The following is a 27,380-nucleotide window of genomic DNA, read 5'->3' as shown; positions in this document are numbered from 1 at the left end:
CTAGGGATGTGTGTGGTTATGTGAATATATGGATATATCAGAACCCATCTTAGTATTCGTTTACTTTAGTGGTCACTTGAATATTTTGTGTGTAGAGAAAAAAAAACTAATTATGTATCATGTCATTTTCAATTAACCTTGCGACTAAGCAAACAGCAATAAAGAACTGCATCTCTTGGTAAGCAAAATGGCGATAATGCTGTTAAGTGAAATGGCAAAACACCCAAGGTTTACACAGGCTTGTGGCAACTGGTCCAGCTAAGATCTTTATTAGACCCCTTATATTGCTGTTTACACAATTTTACACCAATGCTACAATACCTCCACCACAGCAAGTAAATGAGTAAATTACACTGTGATGCATTTTCTTAATCACTGAAGGTGATTTTCCTATGGGGAGCATTCATTATATTGCACTGGCACCCATAAGATCTTGTTTACGCCTCTAGTACAACCTCAGGGTCATTCATTTAAATAAAGGAAGTCCTGACTGGATGCCATGTTCACACAGCCTGGACACCACACAATGTAAAACTTTCCTTTTTTGTTTTTTTATGCACAGGAACATAAAACCTTTTCTGCTTGGATTACTTAATTAGCAAAATAGCTAAAATATCCATGCCTACCAAGAACTATCCTCAGCTTACTAGCGCACAGAAGCTCACACAATCAGGCCACAAGCCAAGAGACTTCTCCAACATCAGAGAAGAAAGCACCTCCCCCTGTAGTGAAAGATCAGCTGAGAAATACTCCATTTGTCCCAGGAGGGACTCCCCAATATCGAGATTAGAGGAAGGTAACTAGGGCAGGAAGCGCTTTGGCCTGAAATAAACGCTTTAACAAGGATGCACCCTGGCGCTTGTGCCACAGAACCGCCCTGTGATGAGATCAGTTACATCAGGAAAACACGGCGTGGGCGTCAGAGAACAAGCTAAAAGCACCACAGTGACTGTGGGTAACCAAGCAGTCAAAACAGTTCAGACACTTCAAGCATGTATGAAATCTTCTGAAGTATTCAGCTTTACATTATGTACACTTACATGAGGGGCCTATGATGTTTCTGTAGCGTTTAGAGCGGTTCTGCACAATGTACGGAACGGAAATACTGCACGTCATGGAAGCACACCTGTTATTTAAGAAGAAGTCAGCAGGAGAGATGCAAGATGTATATAATGTTGCTGAATAGCAAAATCTTGTCTTCACTCTGGAACTACTTTTCCTTTAACACTTTTAGCCCAGCCACACTAGCTATTGTCAGCAAAATGCCATTCATTTCCATGAAATTTGCAGCGATAAGCGGATTCAACTGTTGGACCGACAAAATTTAGCACAAGAAACTTTGTATCTGGTTCAACTTTGGTGAGCTTTGACAAGTCATTTTTCTTCTTTGACTGACAGTGCTACTGAATCGGCTGGGCTGACCTCTGGAGGGCCAACCCTTAAAATAGCAACACTGAAGATCCAAGGCTGAGGAAATGCTAATGCTAGCTGTGTCTAAGCACAATGTTTTAAGTATTTCATCCCGAATGGCTTTAAATACACCTAAAAGATAGACTGCATGATATGCAGTCAGTTTAGAGACTGTAATGAACACATGTGAAATGACACAACAATTGAATTATGTTTTTACTGTTTATGGTAGGCGTAGCTTTCTAACTGTTAAGTTAGCTCCTTGACTAGCGGCAGCTGCACACACATCAGCCCATCGCTGCCAACCACACCAGTTATCTACAACTCAGTTTACAGCACTATGCTTGTCAGTAAATGTCATGTTTACTTTTGTGTTTACTATTATTGTTGGTGAGTTAGCTAGCTTGCTAACTGCACCGAAATGGAGTTTTTTTTTTTCTTTTTTTTTTTTTTGGTGCCAATCTTCTGGACAATCAAACTGCACATTTTTAGTGTGACTGTGGTTTTTCAAGCAGAGGTTGCTGTTGGTGACAAATCAAAACGTTATTTTTGTAATTTTATATTAATTTCATTCAACAGCTCACTAAAACTAGCAGAGTCATTCTGTCACAAGTGCTGATTCTAAACTTTCAAGCAATATCACATTTGTGTTTGCAAGCAGAAGAGGGGTATTTTATTATTATGATTTGAATCTTATGAAAAGTCATTGTTGTGTGTACAGTGGGTTTTTTTTGGTGGAAAGTGATTTTGTGATTTGTTTTGGTGAAATAAATAGAAAAAATTTTATTCATAATGTCATTTATTATGCCATTATGTAATTTCATTTCAACAGTTTTGCAAATAATAAATACAGGGCCAGAAATTTGACTTGCTGTCTCCTTGTGACCTGAACATGACCTCAAATCCTACCTTGGTCTAAAATGAGCACGTTGCTCTACTCACAGGCTTCTGTTTTGGAGATACAAGTTTGTTTTTCGCAAACACATCTTATGATTGCTTCTGTGTCTCATCAATTAGATTCCGATTAGTTCAATCTGTCCAAACAAAGTGCTGTTCGTGGCCAGATGGACCTTAAGTCCCCTCTCGCCATCTTCCCCACTGCAACCTCTAGCTTCTGCACATCAATAATGGATTAACTTATGGGAAGTGCAATGTGGTCATTTCTATATTTAGCCTTAATATAGTCTCTTCACGTACAGGCGGGCACAGACCTGCCACAGTGGGGTTGCCCCACTGATAACACCTCTATCAGCACGTGCGCGCGCACACACACACACACACACACACACACACACACACACACACACACACACAGTCATTGCAATAATTACATGTCAATGGGGAAAAATTACTCCAGTGAAAATGGTGACAGTTGTTTAAGATGAAAGAAACGGAGGTTAATTAGTTCACTAAACTGCTGGTGACTGTACTGAATGACTAAGAGGATATGAGAGAGAGGGAGAGAGAGAGAGAGAGAGAGAGAGAGAGAGAGAGAGAGAGAGAGAGAGAGAGAGAGAGAGAGAAAATATTAAGACTAAATAATCTACAGGAAAAAAAGATTGTGTATCACAAGATTTTCTCTTAAAATTTTGAAATGTTCCATTTTAACTGAACATGTTATATTACAACAGGCAATAGAACCACCATTGTATATAACTATAACATCGCATAGTATAACTATAACATCACCAAATTTAAGAAAGGGCAATTTTATAGGATGACATTATCTTTTTTGTTTGTTAATATTAGGATTTTTTTAGTGTACTTAATAGTGTACTATTAGTGTACTTATCATGAAATGTTCACACAATGTAAAGAGCATCTGGCATTTTCAAATGATGTAAAACAAACAAACAAAAAGGCAGTTACGACATCTTGATTAGGGATGCGCACAGGTACACAGATATTCTTGGGTGTTCAAATACTAAAATCACTACACTACTAATGAACTACTAGGTTTTAATCATGTTTCGTCACAGCAAAACGTTTTTCAACAAAACGGTTAACAGTTCAATGAAACATTGCTTCTTGTTTTAACAGGACTCTGTGCTTTTGCTTGTGATTGCAATTAGGTATGAATGCTAAGTGCCTTAACGTGAGTGTATTTTCAAGGGCATGCTGTTAAGGACATGGCTTTTTTGTTAACTACTCTAGCTGATGTTAGCTTGACCCCAAAGCAGTGCACTGAGTAGAAATACCTCACATAGAAGATGAGTCCTCATCAGCATCCAATGATGTGCCAGTTAACTCTAGTTTTAGCTCACATCTGAAGAAGCAGCCCGTTACTCATCCAACATGAAAACTACCCGAATTACGAACACTCTGTCAGAGTTAGTCAGAATGATTATTCCTATTTTCAACATGACAGCAACAATATACAGCCCAACATTTAAGCACTAAAATAAATCATTTATGAAGCATATTAAAGTGTGCTGAACTGGCCAATGACACTGTGTTACTGGCACTTCTAAAAGACGCAGTGGAGCTTCATGCATCTCATCTCATGCTAGCCTTCACCTTCCCAGCTTGAAAGTATTGTATGATATAGGGATAACTAGGTAGTGGGTGGAATTGACAATTACTAAATGGGGAGAAAACATGCAAAATGCATATTATATTCATTATATCTATTTTTGCATGTACTGTATTTGCAATGATGCACAAAATATCCACAATTATGAATGTACTGCTGAATCTATTGTGAGTCTAGGGGAGATTTAGCCTCGTTTCCTTTTTTCAGAGGTAAACTGTCTCTGTACTCTTTCATAAATTTGTCATGAATGCGAGTTGCAGAGCGCATTAGCTGGCATGTTGGCATGAGGGCTGATCTCCTAAACCGGTAGTGGCTTTTCCGACAGAGAGACCCCCCAACACATACACAAACACACACACACTCGTGTCTAGGCCAAGCAAGCTGCTCTCAGCTCCCCTGCAGATTCCCAGGGTTATCATGTTTTTTAGGGCTTGGTTCAAGCAGCTTAGCCATTGAATTTGTCAGATTATTCCCTTCCTTTGCAGCTAAAATGAACCACTCAGCAAGCAGACATATGGAGCGCTTTAAAGTTTTGCCCATTTCACTGCTAGAGTGAGTGACATATTGCGTAACGCTGTAGCGTTGTGCCGCGTGTCACACGTGAAAGACCGGAGTGGAGGCACTAAAAGCTACAGAAGGACCTGACTGATGACTTGACAGCTGTTAGTGATGCTAAATTTGCTGCATATGCTTACACACACATACAATCCTGTGAAAAATCAGAGACTATCATTCATTTATTTTCAGCCAAAATGGCGATTAAGCATGAGTTATTTCACATTAGGAAAAAAGCAGGAGACATATTAATAGCTCCCATTCTTTTCAGGAGACTTTTCAAAGAAATCTGCAGGGATATTTTTCCACACTCTAAAAGATCACTCTTAGAAGTTGGTTGCATTTTCTGCTTCTCACAATCAAGTTTAGCACTGATGACGTCTGGACTTTAGGACAACAGTGGGTTCATTGTTCTGAAAACACCAGAAGTATTTGTTTGATTTATCTTTTTTTTGTCTATTTCCTTTTATCAGTAATGGCTTCTTGACACCTACACACACTTTCACACCAATAACTCTCTAAAATACTAAAATATCTCCTGAAAAATGAATACCTTGTCTTTAATGGCCATTTTGACTGGAAATAAAATAAATGTCAGGTGGTCTCTAAATATGCTCAGTACTGCACATGTACTGTTAGTCCTCTATCCACTATCAATGAGTCATATTTTACATCTGCAGGTCACATCATATTTAAAGAGTTAACATAACATTAGGAGGTTATGAAAAATATGAAGAGGAGCAATAATAATAGTAACACTGTATGCAACAGTAGTGCAGCTTCTTCTCTCTTTTCAAACCCTCTTTAACCCCATTCATCAACAGTTAGGGACCCCACAGGACCACCCCTGAGCAGGTATTATTTAGGTGGCTGATCTTTATCAGCACTGCAATAACACTGACATTAAAGTGAACTATCTACTAATGTCATCATTTACTCATCAGTTTAATGTTGATTTTGCATTGGAGACCTAAACATCAAGCTGGACACTCTTTTTTAAACCTGTGCACGAGACGTTAACATGTAAGGATGTATGACATGGTGCGGAAAATTCCAGTGCAGAATACTTTATGGTCTTTAAATCTTAACAAAAAAAACTGCTGCTTTAGTGTTTTTGTAATTTTATGTACACTCATTAAATGACAATTCTTCAAGGGTTCTTTAGTAAAGATAAGGTTCTATATAAAACCATGAACATTCAATGAACCATGTACATGCTTAAAGGGTTCTTTGCTTTGAGAAAGCATTCTTTAAATTAGTGTAGCATGTGTTGTATATGCTTTAATATAAAACCCTTTTGAAAATGGTTTTATATGGCACCAAAAAAGGTTCCACTATTGTTATGATGTCAAACTTGTAACAATAGAAGAACCCTTTTTGGTGCTATATAGAACCCTTTTCAAAAATATTCTACACTGAACCATATACAACACATTCTCCATCAACCTGAAGAACCCATGCTTTGAGTGTTTATGGTAAGATGATAGTGTAGTCTTTTTAACAACTCAGTTGTTAAAACTAGCAGTGGTTTACTTTCACTTTAACACTATAGGTTTAGCATAAACAAGGACTTTTGAAGCTTGTAAAACTTTCAAACAATATATTCTTTACTTTATATGCTGCAGCTTGACAACTTTTTCTGTAGATAGTCATTCCCTTTGATGCAGACACAAAAGTACTTACATGTCGGCCATGAGTTGTAGTCTTTGTGGTATATCCAATTGCAAATTTTCTCATGAGAGAGTAGGCGATCACCAGTTGGCTGTAGTTGGTTTGGTGTTTCTGGGCCTAACACTACTGAGTCACTGTCACTGCAGTGCAGAATAAATTCTGCAGAGAAACAGATGTACTGCAGTTGTAAAAGTACATAATGCGTATGGTAAGTGGGGCTAGTGAACTTGACAATGATAGGTGTACCTAATAAACTGGCCAGTGAGTGCACATAGTGAAACGTTATCATGTAATAAAGGGGGAAAACAAAGGGGTAACAAGGTCATTAATCATCATCAAATTGTGTTTCAATGTTCATTTGTATTCTGTAGTGGCAGAAGACAAATTAGCCCCATCCAATAAGGTTTCCATTGTTGCCAGAGCAGAAATTCAATAAAGCTCTTGGGTCAATAGCAAGGTCTTAAAAAGAAATGGACTAATCATTACAGGCTTGTAAAGACACAAACAGTAATGAGTGAGGTTGATTACAGAGGTACCTAACCTATGATTTGCAGGTTGGCTTGGCAGGTACTGTGAATACAGTAATTACACTACAATGTAGTGTTATTGTAGCAAGAAAATGAGGGAACTGCTACAGTAATATTACAGGTTTAGGTATCAATTAACTGCAAGTTATAGTTTTTTTGCTCCCCCCAAAAGCAATTGAAAGTGTGTAAGCTGGCTTATTAACATATCACATGTATTATAATTTTAACATACTGTATCTAGAATAACATACATATGTTGCAAATGCCTCATGAAGAGTGCCCAAACCTTTGTGATCATGCTTCATTGAACTGTAAATTCCTTGCATGACTAATTCAATTCTATTGTGAATAAAAAATAGTGTGTTTGAAAAGGGCAGAAAGTCATAACAAGTCTGAAGATCAGAACACTTTAACAGTCATAAAATGATCATAGATCAGTGAAGTATATGGATCTTTATGGCAAAAAGTCTAATCTGATGGACTGGTGGAGAGACAAAAGGACAGAAAGGGGCTCAATAAAGGCATGGAGGTCACTCAGTAGAGCAAATGGCCAGAAGCTATTCTCTCCACTGCTCCATTTACTAAATTTGGCCACAACATGCACACATGATTATGAAGCCTTATATTCGAGAACATGACTGAGGTATACTTTAAAACACAGCGAATATAGTCCATAACAGTGCATGTATCTTCTAAACATCTATAGTGTAGTAAACAGTTAACTAACAGAGACCACTTTGATGCTTCAGAGAAGACAAGAAAATAGCTTTCGTGACATTTTTCTCCTCATGGATAAGGAGAGTGTTATGAAAGTGCAAATGCTATTTTGAGAACATCTGGCAACCCAGTGATGCTGATTTGCAGCTGAGAAGGGCTTGTGGATAAAATCAGTGATGCATGTTTCATCTCTGTCACATTTGAAGGCGTCAGCAATAGATTAAAAAAACTTTTTGTAGCCTTAAGGGACACTTGCGTTGGTAAAATAAAAAACCTTTTGGGATCAGCTGAGGAAATGTCATCTGAAGGTTATTAGTTCCACACTTCTGGCGTACTTCCATACACATGCATATAAAAGTCAGCGTGAATGCAAGATGGAGCATGTAAAAGGCAGCATGCACACAACACAACAAAGACCACAATGACATTCTTGACCTGAACTGCAAGCTCCAGTAAGAAACTGTCCAAACACTGCTGCAGCTGCCCTGGACAGTCTATAGACATACAACTGCTAATTTTAAAATAGTTTAGCAAAAATTTGCTCACCAAATTTTCCCTATAAAAATGGACTAAAATCTAAAATGGAAAAAATGTGTGTGTTTTAGCATAAATTTGTCCATTATAAATAACCAGCGGTGGACGAAGTACACAAACCAAGTAGTTGAGTTAAAGTGAAGATACCCAAGATGAAATATTACTCCAGTAAAAGTAGAGGTTCCTCCCTGTAGTCCTCCAATTGAGTAAAAGTACAAAAGTATTTGTCTTCCAATATACTTAAGTATCAAAAGTGAAAGTACTAAAAGATTAATTAACTTAATACAACTTAGTTACAAGTTTAATAAAAACTTTTATCGCAGTTTCACAAATGAGTTTTCCTTTACTATATTGTATCTGTAGGTCTCTGTTCACAAACATAAAATAGCAAAGTAAAGTCAGAAAAAAGAAACATGTCAGTCACGACCTGCCCTGATAGGTGTTTTTGCGTTGCGCTTCTTTCGTTTTCACATGTTACATTTTTATACACACAAACCAAAAACAATGACATTTGTGAAAATGTAGTGGAGTAAAAACTAAGATATCTGACTTTGAAATGTAGTGAAGTGAAAGTAAAAAGCCACAGAAAATGGAAATATTTCAATAAAGTACAGATACATGAAAAAACTACTTAAGTACAGTAACGGATTACATTTACTTAGTTACTGTCCATCACTGTAGATAATGGTATGCCATGCAGTGTCTTTTACTTAACAAATCAGTGTTATTTAAAGCAAGTGTGCAATGATCTAGGCAAAATTTGGACACTAGACATGTCTTAGCTGATTACTAACATTTAATGGGTCCACTGAATTTTCCTTATTAAAAATATTCTTAGTTTATTATTATTATTATTATTATTATTATAAACTCTGTATTGGTACTGTTTCAAAACTATATCATTCCAACTTTGGTCCATAAATGACTACTGAGCTGCAAAACAGCTGTTTTGAAATCACTGCTTTTGTGACATCACAAAAACCAACATATAGCCCCACCTGTTCAGTCTAGCAGTTTAGCTCTGCCCATTCACACTGAAATCAGTCTGAACTGATTTTTGAATAAGGCACAAAACAGGGTAGCCAATCAGAAAATAACTCATTTACATATGGGATTACATTACAAGTGGACCTTAAGGGGGAAAATAAACTACAAGTAAAAAAGGTAGGATAGGGGCACAGTCTGATTTTTTTTGCCAGACTATCACTTTCATGAATGCAGTCCTAATTCTACCTCTATGCAGAATCCCAGGCACAAATTTAACTACAGCAATCTTATCCATACATCAGTTATCAATATTTGACACCACAAACATTCTCCAGAAGAGTCTACTTAGATCCTCAATAGCTCAATAAAGAGGTTCCATTAGTAGCATACTGCCTTACATTGCAATCCAGCAGGTCAATGCTGTCCAGGCTCTTGCTGCGGTGAATGCGGCCCTTGATCCTGCGCAGCGATGGCTTTCCTTGGCTTACAGCCACCACAGGGGGCGCTACACTGGAGGTGGCAGCAGCATCGGAGCTGGGGGGCACCCTGGGGAGAAGCGACAAGTATAGGGTAAATGTGACAGGTACAGAGTGTCCAGAGTGTTAGACATCACTGTCACATCCAAAGGCAGAAGGTCAAGAACAGAGGACAGAGATGGGGACAGAGTAGGAAAATAGGGACATGGAGAGAGACAAAAGGGAAAGACAAAGAGGAGTAGACAAATTCAAGCAATTCAGACTACCACCACAGAGGTCAAGCATTTTCTCTGCTGTTTTACAAGAGGTGTTTGAGCTGTAATAACACTAAATTATGCTGCTGCTCTTGGGGACAGAGGGCAAAATCTGATATTTCCTAAAGACATGGTGATAAGAGAATGACACTTCACACCTTAAATACACCTTGCTTACTTACTTATTTTTTAGATTTTTTTTAGATTTAGATCCCTCCTTAGTTAATAATATCTTAAAAATCTATGTTGACATATTTAATTTATACTGAACTTGGCTGCACATAGTTACGTTACGTTTAAACATTCTCCTAGTTTGCCTTGACCTCACCTCACCTGATGAAGCAAATCAAATTTCTGTGCGTCCATTTCAGTAAGTGAATCTTTTGTGAAACAATCTTTAAAAAGAATGGAAATGCCCATTCGCCAGTGACTATACATGCAAGTGGCAATTCAGGGGTCCAAGCATGTTTGAGCACAATATACTTGTCAAGCATTGCACTGTCCTACCCCATTTACGCCACCGAGGCTCATCTCATGCACCTAAGTAATGGGAAGGACCAATCAAGTTTCATGTCTCTACAACTCATGGTTTGCGCAATTACTTTTTGCAGACAAGAAGAAGAATGAAACATGAATCTCTGACAATCTTGCATCACATCATTTTTTTCTCGACAAGGAAACTGATGTCTGCTATATTTGCTGAAATCAAAGCATACCTGAATCAGGATATTAGTTTGTCATTGCTTGGTCCAAACTGGTAGAAAGCACAGCTATTGATCAACTGGGGTGGCAAAGGTTTGAGTTAGGAAACAATATGCAATATGATTCAGTTAACATTTCAGAAGCTGGACCCTATTATTATGGGCCAGAGAATTCAATCACTCTATAAACCCTTTTAACTAAAAGAAAATGCTCACTGGTAGACACAAACCAATGTGCATTGCTGAAAATGCAATCAGTGCCATTCCCCTCAACAGTGCAAGAATCTAATGCAAAAATGGAATCTCTTCAAACTTTATGAATGGCAAAAACTGTTGGACTGTATACGAGGAACTCTTCGTTTCAGTGTCAATGAAACATTTTGGAAAACGAGCCTCCCTCTGAAACCGGTTCCCTCAGCTGGCCCTTTTTAACAGTGAGTGCCTTTCAGATTGAATTAAAGCACCAGACAATTAAACCATTTGGAGAAATTGCCCATGATAGCTTTAATGTCTCTGTAATCACAGTGTGCGCACACACACATACACACTCTAAAGTCTTAGGGAAAAGTGACTAATGTAATGTTTGCACATAAGCAGTAAAGAAATAAGGCTAGCAGGGCACAAGACTCTCTGTCCTTCATTTTTAAAGGGCTTTCCTCCCTGTTGGTTTAGAATGGCATTCAAGGCAAATGGGTTTAATGTCATGTGACAGCCCAGAGGCCAACGCTAGGTATGAGGAACACTCCTCCACTCTTCACACACGCACTGGCTTTCTATCTCCCTCACTCTATTTCTCTGCCACATACTAGCCTTATATTCCAGGCAGTACAATACCACCTGGATCCATAGAACCACCACTGTGAATAGTCTATCTTCTTGATGGGTGTCAAGAATATTTTGTTTTCCACTGAATAAGCAATGTTGGGGTGGGGATTGAAACAGCGATTCATTGTTTTTGGTAAATGGTTCCCCATTGCACAATTAATTGATAGTAACACAACACAGGTCATGCCTAGTAGATCAAGATTCCACCATAACTTGCTATTTAAAGATGTCAAGTATGGCACATTTGGGAATCTTTAAAGAAAGAAACTTTAAAGAAAGTTGCTAAATCTCTTTTAAGGTGAACTCTCAAATCTGACAACCTTGGAAATTCTTTCTTTTCAATATCAATCATCTTAAAGGGGTATTCCAGTGATTTTTCAAAAATTCAGCATAATGTAGTCAGTGAGATGTAAACAGTCATTTAAAGTTGGTTTAATATGAAATGGTTTAGAGAATTTAGCATGTTTTTTTTTTATTGGTGGTAATATGAACCATATTTGTAACTATTTCAGGTAACAGTTTTTTAAAGAAAACCTAGTTTTTAAACACAACAACAAAGGCATTAAACACATCAGATGTCAGGTTCCTACCACCACCTTGGTTTCGGTACGCTAGAACAGAGCATTTCACATCTAACCACTCTGAATGACTTTGTTTACATCTCAACGACTGAATTATGCAGAAAATTCCCTTTAACAAATTCATTAGACATTTTTTCTTTGTTGTGAACGTTAAATGTTTAGCTAGCTAACTAACACTGCTGGCTATGTGGGGTAAATTTGTGGGATGTATTAGAGATGCAGAGGTCCAGCCCATTTTGCACAGTTTAGTTCCAACCATAAGCTAACACAAACAGATTCAGTTAATCAAGGCCCACAGGAGCATCTGAATATTAGAACCAAGGGTGGTGGAACACGAGCACACAGACACCTCAAAACTATGGCAAATGGCCATGGCAAATTTTCAGCATAACTTTTTGAAAACATAAATGTGATGGGAGTAATCATAACCAGTGAGAGATCACTCCATTCAATTTCAAGGTAGAAGTTTATTTTAACCTGATGTTCTTGTGGAACTTAAGGCATCTGGCACTGATATCAGTCTCACTCCTTTCCTGCTGTTCTGTCCATCTCTGTCTTCCTCGCCTATCCACTCCATTACTCTCTATCCCTCTTTTGCCTGGGCTAAGGGCCACACAGTCAGTGCCAGCAGAGGATCCAGAGGGAGGGAGAGGGGCAGTGAGAGAGAGAGAGAGAGAGAGAGATAGAGGGAGAGAGATTTTTAGCCTGCCACAGGGTGATTTACGTAACCGCTGTCCAATGTAATTTTTCGGGAGCAGTATCACCTTCTGGTACTCATGATCTGTTTCCAGAAATTACTAGGGGTAGAGGACCCAGGGCATACAAACTTGCCTTCAAAAGTAACCGGTATCAATTACGGGTGAAATGATGAGTCATGCCCTGCTTTGTTCTTTTTAGAGCAAAGGAATATGACCTTGAAACGTAAATGCATATGCCTTCATAAGGGAACAATTACTGGGTTTGCCAAGAGGTATGTAAGCATAACAGTATCAAAATTGAAATTAAAATGTAATATGTAAATGTAATGTTATGTAGTCCTAAGTATGAATTTAAAAATTCCACTCATACAAGCAAATTTGAGCTCAAAATGAAAATTAAAATTCAGACCCCACCCTGATGGGATGATTGACAGGTTGGAAAGACTGTGAAAATGAAAATGTTCAAATTCAATAATTCCATTTACATTTGTCTTTTGATGCACTAGTATTAACATTTCATTTACAGAGAGATCTAGATGCTTTATGAGTAAAGTTGAAGTTTGGTAAAGTTTAAGCTTTGTTTAAAGTTCAATGTATTTCCAGAGTTGCAAATTCATGCCTGCATGATTATACAATTGTGTCAAAATGATAATACTGCAGATTAACTAGTAAGCATTTTCACTCTCTAATAATGTATAATCAAATAATCAGTGTAGTATATGTAAAGAGAGTTATTGAATGTGAATGTTCATTTTCATTTTCATGGTCTTCCCAACCTGTCAATCATCCCGTCAGTGAGGGGTCTGAATTTAAATTTTCATTTTGAGCCCAACTTGTAGGTATGAGTGAAAAATTTTAATTCAATCTTAAGATCAAGTGCAAATGTATAAAATTGACAGTTCGCCATGTCCTCTGGGTAGAAGCTCCTGATCAACAAAGTTATGATGGGAATGACAAGCCCTCTTGACATGTTGACCTGAAGTATCACTAATTAGTCTCACAAACCCTCTGGCAGAGGAAGCAGCTCTAATCTAAAGCATCTGGTCCAAAATGATGAGTACATGCACTTAATGTCATTCATTACGCAACCACATTTAAATAGCATGGCAAAGTGACCACAATAACTCTAGACTTCTCTTTTCACATAGAATAATTGTCTTTCTATGTGAACGTAAGACCAGTTTACTCAGATTGAATATGTAAACATGGTCACATTCTCTTCACACCACATAAAGGCACAACAATGCTCCATGTTTGTCAGGACATAAAAGTTTAGCTTTCACCTTGCAAAAAATGACAGTGTTAGCATGTTATATGGAGCCACATACAATATGCAAGTTTCATGATACCTATTGTCATTGTTGCATCATGATAAGATACATTTGGATACAGAATTAGAAGAAAAATGTTACCATAACTTTTGACATTTATTTTTTTTGGTAACTCCCACATTTTTTGCTCTGTTCTGTTTTTTTGGAATTCTCACCATTGTCCTAAAAAGACAACAGTGCTTGCTGAAGGTGGAAGGGATAATTAGCACAAGTAATTTTCTTAGAAGAAAGATCTATATTATGTGTTGCACGTGTGTTTGGAAAACCTGTGTTTTTATGGCTCATAAAATTTTAAGTAAACATATTTTAGAATATGCAGAGTATGAGGCTGTATCTCAGTTACAAATTCATTTACAGTCAAATCTTGTATTTCTATATAAAGTGTGGCCCTGAGCTTCTCGTAGAAATGAGAGCACATTCTAACATGGCTTGATCACTCCCAGCAAACTGCAGAATCCAGGACTCGACAACAGAGTAGTGGTGCAAAGTAGTGGAAGTTGTAAATATCCCTATTGAGTTAGTTTTTTGGTTCACTCATTCAGAATAGGCACTTAGTGGCTGCTTGACTCCTGTGGGGAAAAGTAGCTACCGCAACTTGTGTTTTCTCCATGAGGCTGAAGTTAGCTTCCTACTCAACAGCTTCTTATTCAAATTTCCTTTCCATCTTAAATGGGGCAGCAGAATAAGAAGCTAATTTCAGCTTCGCATTTTCTTCCTGCTCTGGTAACTGGCACATTTGGGTGATGTCTCTCCACACAAGTTAACATAGCTGAGGCATTAGCATTAGTATTAGCATTAATATTTGATACTACTACCTTTTCCTGTCATTACTGCACTCATCTGGAAAATCGAAGTCTTCCCAAACAGCAGATGAGTGTTTGATTATTTTGCTTGTTGCAGCTCAAGGTGCTCTCTCTGCCCTCCATTTCATAAGCTTAGCTAACTAAGCATCCAGGGTAGGCCAATTTCCCAAGAGCTGTGCTTTTTTATATTTATGGTATAACTCTTAGGAATATCACAGACTGTTGAACAGAACTATAGAAACGATTGTTGGTACAATGCATTTTATAACATTCAGTATAACTGTATTTGATTCACAGTTTGTACAGTCTCACAACCCCTGTATCAAAAAAAAAAAAAAAAAAAAAATATATATATATATATATATATATATATATATATATATATATATATATATATATATATTAACATTGGTATCATAACACCCCTACACACTATGCACAGAGAACTGACTGCAAACAAATTTCATAAAGTGTACACAAATAAATGAATGAAAGGGAACAGGTTAGTCATTACTCACCAAATACCTCCATTAACTTTACCTTCAGATGGTACCAGAATGTGTGGCTGCCCACAAATGACCTCTGGATCTCATTTACTGTCCCTGTGATTGGCAGTCAGAGTGACAGAGCACTGGTTTCTCTCTCCTGACCTCTGCTCTGCCCACGCACCCTGGTGGATTTAAGCTAAACCCAAACACAGGGCTTTGCTCTCAATGTGGTTTGGCTTCTGGTGCTACAGAAGCCAATCCACATTGAGAAAGTCTTTCCTTCTTATCACCCTCTTTCTTCCTTACTTCTATGTCTTATTTTCTAACAGAGGAAAGGGAATTCATTCATACTGGCCGTTAAGTACGAAGTGGCTTTAAAGGCCTTCAGGGGTTCTAGAATAGATTTCTAAGAATAATACTAGAGCATACAGAGTGGTCTGGTCTGTCTTTCTGTGCCCTCATGATGAGTATAAGCCGGGATGCAGACACAATCACTGCACTCTACACTGATCTTTTCAACCTCAGTCCATACTGAATGACCGAAGCCAGAGGAAGGTCTCAATGATGCTGATTTGAATGAATGAATGATGGAAGAAATAAATGAGCAAATGAATGAGGAAAAGCAAAAGCAGACACCCTCAGACACACAACAGATGGAGGCAGACAAGGCCAAAACAACCATTAAGAGTTCAAATGACGATCATTCATCAGCCTCTAGACTCAACCATCTCAACATGAAACGAAAACAATTAGCAACACTGTACTTCGCAGCTAATTTAGGAGCTCAGGGAGGATAAGCTGACAACAGGGTGGATTGTAAAGTGAAATCTGCCCTTTAAAGGTTGTTCTCCATTTTACCCTGAAGGACTAATGCGTTGAAATATTAAGCAGCCTGCCGTGTTTATCCTTCCCTCTCACAGCTAAACAAAGCATCTCCACCAAAGGAGAGGAAAAAACCAACCAAAAAAAAAAAAAAACATTGAGTTGCGACTCTTCTGAGAAGGTGAGCTCCATCAATGTTGCATGAGAGTTTTGCCCAGAAATAACATGTTGTCCCTTTCACGGCGGGAGCCATAGGAGGTCACTGGCACTGAGAAGCCCAACTAGCCTGGCTGATTAAAGCAATAGTTTGGAGAAAAATAAAAAAATTGCACTATGTTTTGCGTTGAAGTATGAAAAGTAAAGTTGACCACCCAAAACACGTTTCGTGGCCAAAGTTAGCTGCCTTTATTTTGTGCTGGAGCTTCAAGAATGATGCAGCTACGAAGTAATGGACACCAAGGCCCAATCCCATTTCACCCCTTGCCTCTACCACAGTCCTTATCCTTCTGTTTTGCTGGTTCATGCGCAGGGGTAGGGTGTCCTGATTTTTGTTGAGATAGAAAGTTAGGGAGAAGTCTTAGGGCTTCATGGCCCTCCAAAAGTATGTTTTTCAGAGGCACACTCCAAACAGAGTGTCATGAGAAAAATAGAAAAACCAGCAAGATAGCTGCACAAGCGACCAAAGAAACCCACAAATATGAGTATTTCCTCCATTAAAACATTAAAATAATCATTGTTTTATCTTAGTTAATGTCATTTTAATGTATTATGGTCCTTTTCTTCATAACAAGCATAATAAAATCACTAGCAATAGGCTGATGTATCGGGAGCTAGCTAGCTAGATTTCTTGTTCCACCTTAAATGGTATAAGGTTAAAGTGAAACAGGAAAATTCAAACAAGACGCCTGTGAACAGCCAACTTCAGCTTCATATCACTGTTGAATTAGGGGTGGATGATAATAAGGAATTCTCATATCCTTTCTCATTTCTCATAGAAATAAATATTAAAATTCTTTGCAGTGGATACTTGGAAACAAGCTGTTTGATTTTATTGCTTAATAAATCAATATTTATTCAACTGATTAATATTCTTGTGACAATGAAAAGTGCTACACCACTAGTGCAATTATTATAATCAGTAGCTGGCAGTCAGGATTTCCCAGTAGTCATGCAATGTAGATGCTAGTTTTGGGTTGGAATGTCCCTTTAGTTAAAAAACAAAATAAACTTACTTATTACTTGATCAGGTTCAGGGTGACCACCACCCCAAAACAACCTAAACACCTCATCATCAACATGACCAATCGATAGGGAGTTTTAGAAATAGTCCTGCTTGCATGGTGCACATCATGCTATGCTCCCACGGAAGCAACATGCGCTATTAATGTGTCAGGGTAAAGCGATATCCACTGCAGTGTTGGGGAAGGCCACAGTGTGTGACATTGCATGGCCGTAATAATAGAGACCTTGCACTGATGTGGACGCATTACTCAATTCAATAGTTGCAGTAGTGCCTCGTTAGGCCCGTATTAATCCAAGGTGAATGCAAAAGGTTTTACTACATCATGCCAGAGCCACAGTTGATGCAGACAACACCTGATAGCAAGTACCAGGATGCATCTTTGGCATTTTCTGGTTGTGGCCTCCGAGGGATTTTAAAGCCCAACTGAATGACTAACAGGAGAGAGTGTGCCCTGAAGGCACTCATCTTCAGAAGGTCTTGTTATATGAGAGTAGACAAGTGCAACTTCTATGGAACTCTAAAAAGCTTTTGCTTTTACAAGCCATGGACTCAGGTTCGTCCTGCAGCAGCAGCCTTTTAAAACCGAGGATTAATTTCTCTATAAATTGAGAGCTATCAATGTTACACAATGTGTCTGGGAATATTTTTGGAAATGCATATTTCTCAACTACACTTCATCATGGATTATAGATGGCATACGAAAGTATTTCTTTAAGAGCACTGATTAAAACTGATGAGTGCAACCAATCCCTGTTTCAAAACCACAGTGCATTCTAAAAAATGCTGTTGTTCAGTGTTCTGCTAAAAGGTGAATGTGTCACAACGTTTTTCTGCTATTTCCGTGATCCCAAGCTTTAACCACAGGGTGTTTCCAAACAGAAGTTTCATATGACATAGTGGACTGTTTCCATTCTTAGCAAGAGGGAAATCTGCAGAGTGGCACTGTATCAAAGACAATGGGTATCAAGTTAAATCTGCCAATCCATTAGAAATCTAAGCAGTTGTACTTGTTATGTAATTCTCCTTCAAGGACTCACAGGTTCAGGGAGATGTGCATTGTGGGAAGTACAGTTCTCTGTAATATAAGCCACATACATCAGTTATCTCCAGCCCAGCTCCTGCAGAACTAAGTTCCAACTCTGGCAAAAGGCTGTTTGGGTATTTGCATGCTTATGAAGTCTTCACAATTGGGAATACTTGACAAATGGCAAAACAGGTAATTGACAATGAAGAAAAGTCATTCCTTCCACATAAAAGCTAGCTCTTCATCCCCTTATCAAACAGAACCTAATTTTTATTATTATTTTAATTTTAGTCACATATTACTGTATTCCTATGGGCACTAGAACAGGATTAAGCCATTTTTTCAGCTCACAAGCCACAACGTTCCACCACACAAACCACAGTTGAGTAGTGTTCACTTTGTCAAGTTACCCTGAGAAACTGTAAAACTGGTCAGTCACAAATCATCAGCAAAAGCCAGCACGTGTTCCCCGAGGCTCCCCTGGCCAGCACGAACAGGACGTGACGCCTTTCACGCTCCCATGACCCCGAACTTCGTCCCTGGGGAGTGGGGGAAGACTGGAGCAGCATGTCGCATTGCATTTTTGCCAGATTAACATTGCCAATGTGCTTACAACAGACCAAACAAAACAAATCATGTTTAACCAAGTGGGCACCTTTCAGAAATCATTGTGGAATGCACAGTGAGATAATAGTTGGGGGGTTGATTCACATACACAAAAATGTTGTGCACAATCGGAACGCGGTCACTTTGACATGAGGTGACCAGGAGTGTGGCAGGGATCGTTGCGCTGATTAGGTGGGCCAGACAGTTTCGACAGATGGAGGGAGAGATTAGGCAGACAGACATGTATCAGATATGACAGTGCAACGGTCAGGGAGTGAAGCCAAGCAGGCCCCATGGTGGGTTCTTTCAGAACAAGGGCAAAGCCAGCAGTAGAACCCAGACCAACCACTACGTAGCCTACATAGACATATACACCGTGGGATCTGTATTAATCGTTAATCACAATTATTGTTGATCTATGATAAAAGCATGTTGTGATTTATTGTTTATATATTCATTTAATTCTAGGCCTAGCGTCCTGGATTTCTGACTGCTCTGAAAAAGAAAAACAAAAAGAAAAGAAAAATTCAAAGCAATATAAAAGATCCTCAGAGACTAAAAACAATTATGCAAAAAAGTACAGTCATCATTTAAGTGACTTTTCTAGTCAAATGGGTCTAGCCCTAAAACTGTATTGCTGATTGGAAATTTAACATTTGTGCAAAAAATGACCATAAACTGTCAAAGCACCTGAATATATATACATATACAGGCCATATACTTCTTGTCTGTGTACAGTGGTGCTTAAAAGTTTGTGAACCCTTTAGAATTTTCTATATTTCTGCATAAATATGACCTAAAACATAATCAGAGTTTCATACAAGTCCTAAAAGTAGATAAAGAGAACCCAGTTAAACAAATGACACAAAAATATTATACTTGGTAATTTGTTTATTGAGGAAAATGATCCAATATTACATATTTGTGAGTGGCAAAAGTATGTGAACCTGTAGTTAATTTCAATGTGAAATTAGAGTCAAGTGTTTTCAATCAATGGGATGACAATCAGGTGTGAGTGGGCACCCTGTTTTATTTAAAGAACAGGGATCTATCAAAGTCGGCTCTTCACAACACATGTTTATGGAAGTGTATCATGGCCCAAACAAAGGAGATGTTCATCAGGCTGGAAAAGGTTACAAAACCATCTCTAAAGAGTTTGGACTGCACTGATCCACAGTCAGACAGTTTGTGTACAAATGGAGGAAATTCAAGACCATTGTTTCCCTCCCCAGGAGTGGTCGACCAACAAAGATCACTCCAAAATCAAGGCGTGTAATAGTCAGAGAGGTCACAAAGGACCCCAGGGTAACATCTAAGCAACTGAAGGCCTCTTTCACATTGGCTAATGTTCATGAATCCACCATCAGGACAACACTGAACAACAATGGTGTGCATGGCAGGGTTGCAAGGAGAAAGCCAATGCTCTCCAAAAAGAACATTGCTGCTTGTCTGCAGTTTGCTAAAGACCATGTGGACAGGCCAGAAGGCTATTGGAAGAATGTTTTGTGGACGGATGAGACCAAAATAGAACTTTTTGGTTTAAATGAAAAGCATTATGTTTGGAGAAAGGAAAATACTGCATTTCCGCATAAGAACCTTATCCCATCTGTGAAACATGGTGGTGGTAGTATCATGTTTTGGGCCTGTTTTGCTGCATCTGGGCCAGGACGGCTTGCCATCAGTGATGGAACATTGAATTCATTGAATTATATCAGAGAATTCTAAAGGAAAATGTCAGGACATCTGTCCATGAACTTAATCTCAAGAGAAGGTGGGTCATGCAGCAGGACAACGACACTAAGCACACAAGTCGTTCTACCAAAGAATGGTTAAAAAAGAATAAAGTTAAAGTTGTGGAATGGCCAAGTCAAAGTCCTGACCTTAATCCCATCAAAATGTTGTGGAAGGTCCTGAAGCGAGCAATTAATGTTAGGAAACCCACCAACATCCCAGAGTTGAAGCTGTTCTGTACGGAGGAATGGGCTAAAATTCCTTCAAGCGAGTGTGCAGGACCGATCAACAGTTACTGGAAATGTTGCAGCTATTGCTGCACAAGCTATTGCTGAAAGCAAAGGTTCACATGAAGGCTCCATGTAAGGCATAAACCAGTTCCCGTGCCACAAGTCCATTGATAATGTGCCAGTGCACAAAAGGTAAATGATGATATAACAGCAAACGCACAATACAATACTCCGAGACCACCTTTATCCATTTAATATTAGGTGAAAATGACCATTAAGTTATTCATTTTACAGCATCAGGAAATAAACAGAAAACATATTTAAAAGCAAATTACACAGAAGGCTCAACAACTAAATATAATATATTCCAGTATTTATTGTATCCACACTTTGCCTTTATTACAGCTTTCATTCTTTTCAGAAGCCTTGCTTTCAACAAAGTTTTTTTGCAAGGAAGTCTGCAGGGATGTTTTTCCACACCTCCAGTCTTAGAAGTTAGTCGCATTTTTCGCTTCTCACAATCCAAGTAATCCCAAAGGTATTTAATGATGTGGAGATCTGTACTCTGGAGTGGCCAGTCTCTTGTTAAGAGAACAGCAGCAGTTTCCTTTGATGTTGCTTTTCTTGTCAGAACTATCTCTGAATATACATTATTTGACTGGAAAGTAAATAAATGAAGTGTGGTCTCTGACAATAGTGTACATGTGTATCCCAGAAACAGCAGTCAACTAACACATGGTACAACAGCAGTCATGGTTACTCTTATGCCTCAGGGAGACTCCCCAGTGTTGCGAACTCCATCTCCCATGAAGCCATGCGGGACCATGTGACTGTGAACGCCCCAGTCAGATCGGAGTCCAGGAGGAACTCCATATCCCAGGAGTCAACAGGGGATCATGTAACCCCTGACAATCGGCTCCGAACCTATCAGCGATCTCGGTCACCCGAGTACTGAAGGCTTTCACCTGTGTCTGTCATGTTGTGATTCTCTCGACTTCGATTTCGCCTTGCCCTCTTGGATTTGTTCACTGGTTTTTGGGATTCATGTGTTGGACCTAGTTTGCCTGTATTCTCGACTACGATTCCTGGATTGTCCTTTTGTTTGGAATCTCGTGTATCATTACTAAACCCACTTCTCTCGCCTTTGTCTGGAACTCGCCGAGTCCTTACAGGTGATCATGTCTTTCTTGGATAACTTACTTCTGACTTTGCTGCTGTTCTCATTTTTCCAACAAAAAAAGTAGCCACCCACAGACAAACTATGACAAAACTCTTGGTTTTTGGGTTGAAGTTAGAGTTAGGTTTAAAGTTAGACTTTGTAGAATCAGATTATTCTTGGGCAGCATGCTTAAGGCAACATGGCACCTGCAACCCCACTTCCAAAAACGTTGGGAGTTTTGCACAGCATCCCAATTTTTTTGGAAATGGGGTTGTACATAAACTGTTCATGACATCTGACACAAACCCATATACGCTTTTAAAGGCTTATTCTAACAAGCGTCTGTCATCATACAGGTTGCTTTACTCAAGTTCACCCTAGAAAGTGTTGTGACAGCTGATGCCTGTTGGAATACGGCCTTAAAATGTTTTTATAGGTTTAGGTCAGTTGTAATGAAAGGCATATGTAGGGGTCATGCAAGGTGTCCATACATCCTCATGCTTCCTCCTTTGAAAAATCACACATCAAATCCTGTAAACAACTCCTGATGTCAGCCTATGTCCATCTTTCATCACTGGCTCCAGGTCAGCAGGATTAGAGGGCCAGAATACCAGAGAAGGATGGGTTCCTATTTTGAGACTTCGTTCCTCTTCCTCTTGCTCATATGGAGTCTTTCTTTACCATGGAAACCTTTGGCTTGCTCACTGGGGCTCTGAACTAAATTTTCTGTAAAATTTTTTTGTGACAACACCTGTAGTAATAAGCACTACATAAATGTTAACTTGACTTTTTTAGCCTAAAACATCTCAATTTTTTGTCTAAAGTATCTCAAAATTAGATTTTGGCTAAGGCATGTGTATCAGGACCTTGCCGTTAGAAAAGTGGTAACAGCGAAAGGGAACCTGTGCTTGTAAGACCGGATAAGGCCATGCTTGTTGGTCTTGCGGGCCTGCATGCCATGCTCAGAATCTGTCTGTTGCCGTTTGGGGTCTCCATCTCCTCCTCCTGCTGAGTTGCCATGCCTGCTGGAGTCTTTTTCATGGACTGGAACAATTAGGCTTTTTTGTGTCTGCTTATGGCCAAAGAAGACTCTGATGAGCATTTGTTTGCTATTGTTTCCCGTGTTCAGGTTTTTTTAGGAGCTGGGATGGAGGGAAGCTTCAGTTAATGGTGCTTTGGCAAGTACAAGGCAGCTGCCATCTGTGACGGGTTTCAAGTGGACAGTAACAGCACTGGAAAAACTTAGTTTGAGGAAGTATTGGTGCTGAAGTTTAGTAGAGATGAGAGGGAGAAGCAGGAGTGAAAAGAAGAGGAAAAGAGAGGGAGAGCAAGACTGCTTGCATGAGAGAGAGAGAGGAGAGAGGAAAAAGAAAGACAAGGCTCAGGGATCGTTTCAGGTTAGAGCTGCTGTGCGTGGCTCTTCACTTTAACTACAGCTGAAGAGATTATCACAACTGGGTACTGAGTGCTAGCAGCCATATGCTGGGATTCAGTGTGTACGTCTGATTAGTGTGTGAATGAACTCACTTACTCACTCACTCACTCTCTCTCACTCACACACACACACACCCCTATACACACAGACACAATTATGTCTTGGCAGAGTCTGGCTAATAGGAATGGGTGTGGTTTGTCAAACATAAAAATAATTCATTTTAGCATTCATGTACCTAATCAAGTATACAAATAAAGCACATGTAGTTCACAACAAAAATGTATTCATCACAGTTTCTTTAGGGCTGCAATGAATATTAAATAAAGTTACATTTGATAATTACACTATTAGAAAAGAATACATATATTCACATAACTGATACAATTTTTATACCCAACTACGCAGCTCTGTGCACTGTTTATTATCAGTAGCAGCATATCTAAAGAGGAGAATATGCCTCCAGCATCACTGACAAACAGTGTTTTGGGATAGTCTTTATCATGTCAAACAAACTCTTCCTCTCAAAGCTGTTAGTTCTGGGCCACATTGAGTCAGCGAGCATGTATATTCTTTGGTATAAAGCATTTTTGGGCAGCATACAAACCTTACAGAATCGAAATATGGTCATTATCTCGCTCACTGACTCATTTTCTAAGGTGATGGTTAAAAAGATGGCTCAAAGCTGTTTTCTCTGCTCTTCTGCATCACTCATCACTGCTACCTTCAAATAGAGCAGCAACCTGTTCAGTGTTACCAGACACGGCGTAATCCCTCAAATGAACATTTTACACTCATTTCCAGGAATACTTTTGTTTATCAGTCATGTTTACCATTACTTTGAAGTTTTATGGATAAATTACAAATTTATAAATAGAAAAATATTATATAATTACATAAACTGCATAACTCCATAAAACTGCAAACCTGCATAAAAATAAATAATAAGCTTTCATTCATTTTGTTAATGTTTGTTTGCAACATTAATCATGATGACAGCAATAACAACAATAATAATAAAAAAATATTAATGCTTTTTCATCCAGTCATTAAAGAGAAACACACTGAGTTTTTCTTCTCCTTTTAAAATATTGGAATGTTCGTGATAATGCATGATAGAGTACTTGAAAATATTTAATATGATAGTATGCGATAGTTGTAGCTCTAATCTTGTCATTTTTTAAATCATTTTTTTGACTGAGCAATGCAGCTGATGTCACATATTATGTTAAATGAAAGAGTGTCAACTAAGCATAGAAATGGATATAGACAGCAGGGGTGCCCAGTGTAATCTGCAAAGGTCTGGTGTGTCTGCAGTTAAATAAATAAACTGAAAGATCAGGTATGGAGCACCTCATCAGCTATAGCTGCATGTAGTAAATGAACGTAAAATCATCTGGGTTTCATTTTTTATTCACAACAATATAGAACATTTTCTCATAGAAATATTCAAATACTATTTGTTTAAAATTTGATTCATAGTATCAAAAATGCATAGTTAATAAGAACTTCTTCTCTTTCATACCGTAGGATGAGGCAAAATCAAGCAATTAAACCCACTTGACTTCAATCAACACCCCACCTGCTTGCCCTGTACAATACCCCTAAAAACGGTCCCCCTGTAGAGATGGTGAGGGTGGGGGCATGGTGAATCATTAAACCCAGTGTAATCTCCCTCCCCTCAGTGCCATAAGACCAACTAAAAGCTGCTTACCCCTCTGCTGGCAGAGAGCGAACATGCGAGTTTCTGATGAAAACACACGGCTACATGCCAAGGACAATAAGTAACGGACTCCGGGACAATGACTAAGCTAAAAAGGCCGACAGCAGGCCACATATACACTCCCAATCAAAAGCATGAAGTCACTATTCAGAAGTAAATTACAAATATGTTATGTATTAATATTCCAAACTCTTGAACAATACACACTAGTGCAGGGTTGAGGACATACAGCTCAACTCCATACCAACTGAGGTAAGGGGTTGCCAGTGAATTGGGTTGCCAGGGAAATTGTGAATTGAACATTCTGCACTGTTACTTCAAAGTATGTTTAACCCTTAAATGCCATTTGTACACACCTTGTGTGGTTAGCGCCCCAGCACATATAAATAACCCAAACTGACACGGGTGTAATTGTGCAAAACTGTATAGCAATTAGCAAAACTTTACCTTGCAGCCACGTCTGCAATGCCAGTTTAGACAACATGTACTTCAGGCTGCATTAAGATTAAGCGATTCACCTCCGCAGTCTAACCCATCTTTGCAGTGAAACACCACAAGACACACACTAGGGCAATGAGCACACTTGCCCAGAGTGGTGGGCAGCTCTATCCGCAGCGCCTGGGGAGCAGTTGCTGAAGGGCACCTTAGTCATGCACTGTCGGCTCAGGGGATCAAACCAGCAACCTTCTGGTCACAAGGTTGATTCCCTAAGCTCCAGCCCATGACTGCCCCATTCACAGTTTCTGTTGTTTCCTTTTATGAATAGCTGCTAATTTTCATTTTTTTAAAAGATGATATCATTTACCATTATCACTACCATTATTACTTTGCAAAAATCTCAAAAAAGTGTCAAGAAGTTATTTCCAGCTACTGCAATCCCGTGCATTTGTTTATCACAGAAGTATGGCTAGTTTGAAGATCATTTTCAAGCAAAAGACTGTTAATGATGCTAATATCAGTAACAATAGCACCAGAGGAGACCTTCAGAAAACCATGTTGTACAACGCTTACTGGAGATCAATGGATAAGTCAACAACCAAATAACTAACAAAAGCAACATCAAAGTGGAAAGAACAAAAGGTATCAGTATGAGTACGTAGCAGTATGAGAGCCAGAGGCCACAATTGCCCAGTATATGGAACACATAGTCATTGTTGTTCTCACTGGATGGTAATGAAAACTGAAAACTGTGTTCACCCTATTTCATGTTCATCCTGCGTCCATCTGATTTTCCTGTTCAGTTCATGTGAGTCCTGTGTTATTTTGTAGTAAACTGAATGAAATAATGCTACTGTAGGACTGAAAGTAATATATTTCGATAGAGCTCATTTTGTCCCCTCATATTGCTATAACAGAAAGCTAAGTATATTTTCTCTGGACCTCCAAGCTTTTTTCCTTGTAGTGGGAGTACATACAAACAAAAACCCAAACAGAGTGAAGTGGTATTTACTGGTTATCTGGTATATACAACCTTCTGATGAGCACCAAATGCAACATAACTACACAACTTAACACATTTAATTGTGATTAATTATTTAAATCTCCCCTGACCCAGAAGGATAAGTGGCTTAGAAGGTGTGTGTGTGTGTGTGTGTGTGTGTGTGTGTGTGTGTGTGTGTGTATTTCAATATTTTGACATTTGGTTTGTCACTTTCCTGAAAAAGGGATGTGGCAGAAATTAGGTAATGGGTCACTAGTGGCCTGCTGTAGGCATTTAAGGGTAGAGGAGTGTGTTTGCGCTCATGTGTTTGAACAAGTGTCCGTAAGCAAATGCCATGTAAATCTGCACGAGTGGGTGTTTCTCAATGTGTGTTGAAGAGCATCTGTTGGTGTGTGCCTATGTGTGCTCATGGCTTTGTGTAGCATGGGGTGTGTGTGTGTGTGTGTGTGTGTGTGTTGGGGGGGTTGGGGGGGATCGATTAGGGTGTGTTCATGCATCATTAAGCAAATGGTGAACAGCGGCAAGCCCCGTGGAGGGAGCAACGGAACAGACGGACAGATATGCAAGCAGACAGTCAGACTTGAGGGAGCGGGAAACAACGGTCAACTCCATCTGACCACACGCTAACATTTCATTACAGTGCCCTGCACGAGCCGGGCCAGGCTCCAATACTATTAGGGCAATACTGTAATGCACTTCTGATGGCGGCCCCATCCCCCTCCGCTCTGCACGTGACTCTGCTTCTGTCACTAAAGGGGGAAGGTGGTGGGTGAGGGGGGGTGACACACAGACCCACCTCTGAGTCTCTCTTAAGGGAACAGTAACATGCAAAAATAAGTAAATAAATCAATAAAAACATCCTCTTCTGTACACTCATA

General features: G+C 39.0%; 1 protein-coding gene across 8 annotated transcripts in view; it reads right to left on the bottom strand.

The window, feature by feature from the left end:
- Nucleotides 1–27,380, bottom strand: part of tjp1a (tight junction protein 1a) — a 166,443-nt gene that overhangs the window by 135,704 nt on the left and 3,359 nt on the right. For all 8 annotated transcript variants that reach the window (XM_037534268.1, XM_037534267.1, XM_037534270.1 and 5 more), the window contains exon 2: nucleotides 9,333–9,480. In XM_037534268.1, the coding sequence (XP_037390165.1) occupies nucleotides 9,333–9,480 (148 nt within the window). The remainder of the gene's footprint in view (nucleotides 1–9,332; nucleotides 9,481–27,380) is intronic.

This window comes from Pygocentrus nattereri, chromosome 25 (assembly GCF_015220715.1).
Source record: "Pygocentrus nattereri isolate fPygNat1 chromosome 25, fPygNat1.pri, whole genome shotgun sequence".
Classification (NCBI taxonomy): Eukaryota; Metazoa; Chordata; class Actinopteri; order Characiformes; family Serrasalmidae; genus Pygocentrus; species Pygocentrus nattereri.
Note: the sequence above shows the minus strand (reverse complement) of the source record. Positions and strands in the feature narration are given on the sequence as shown.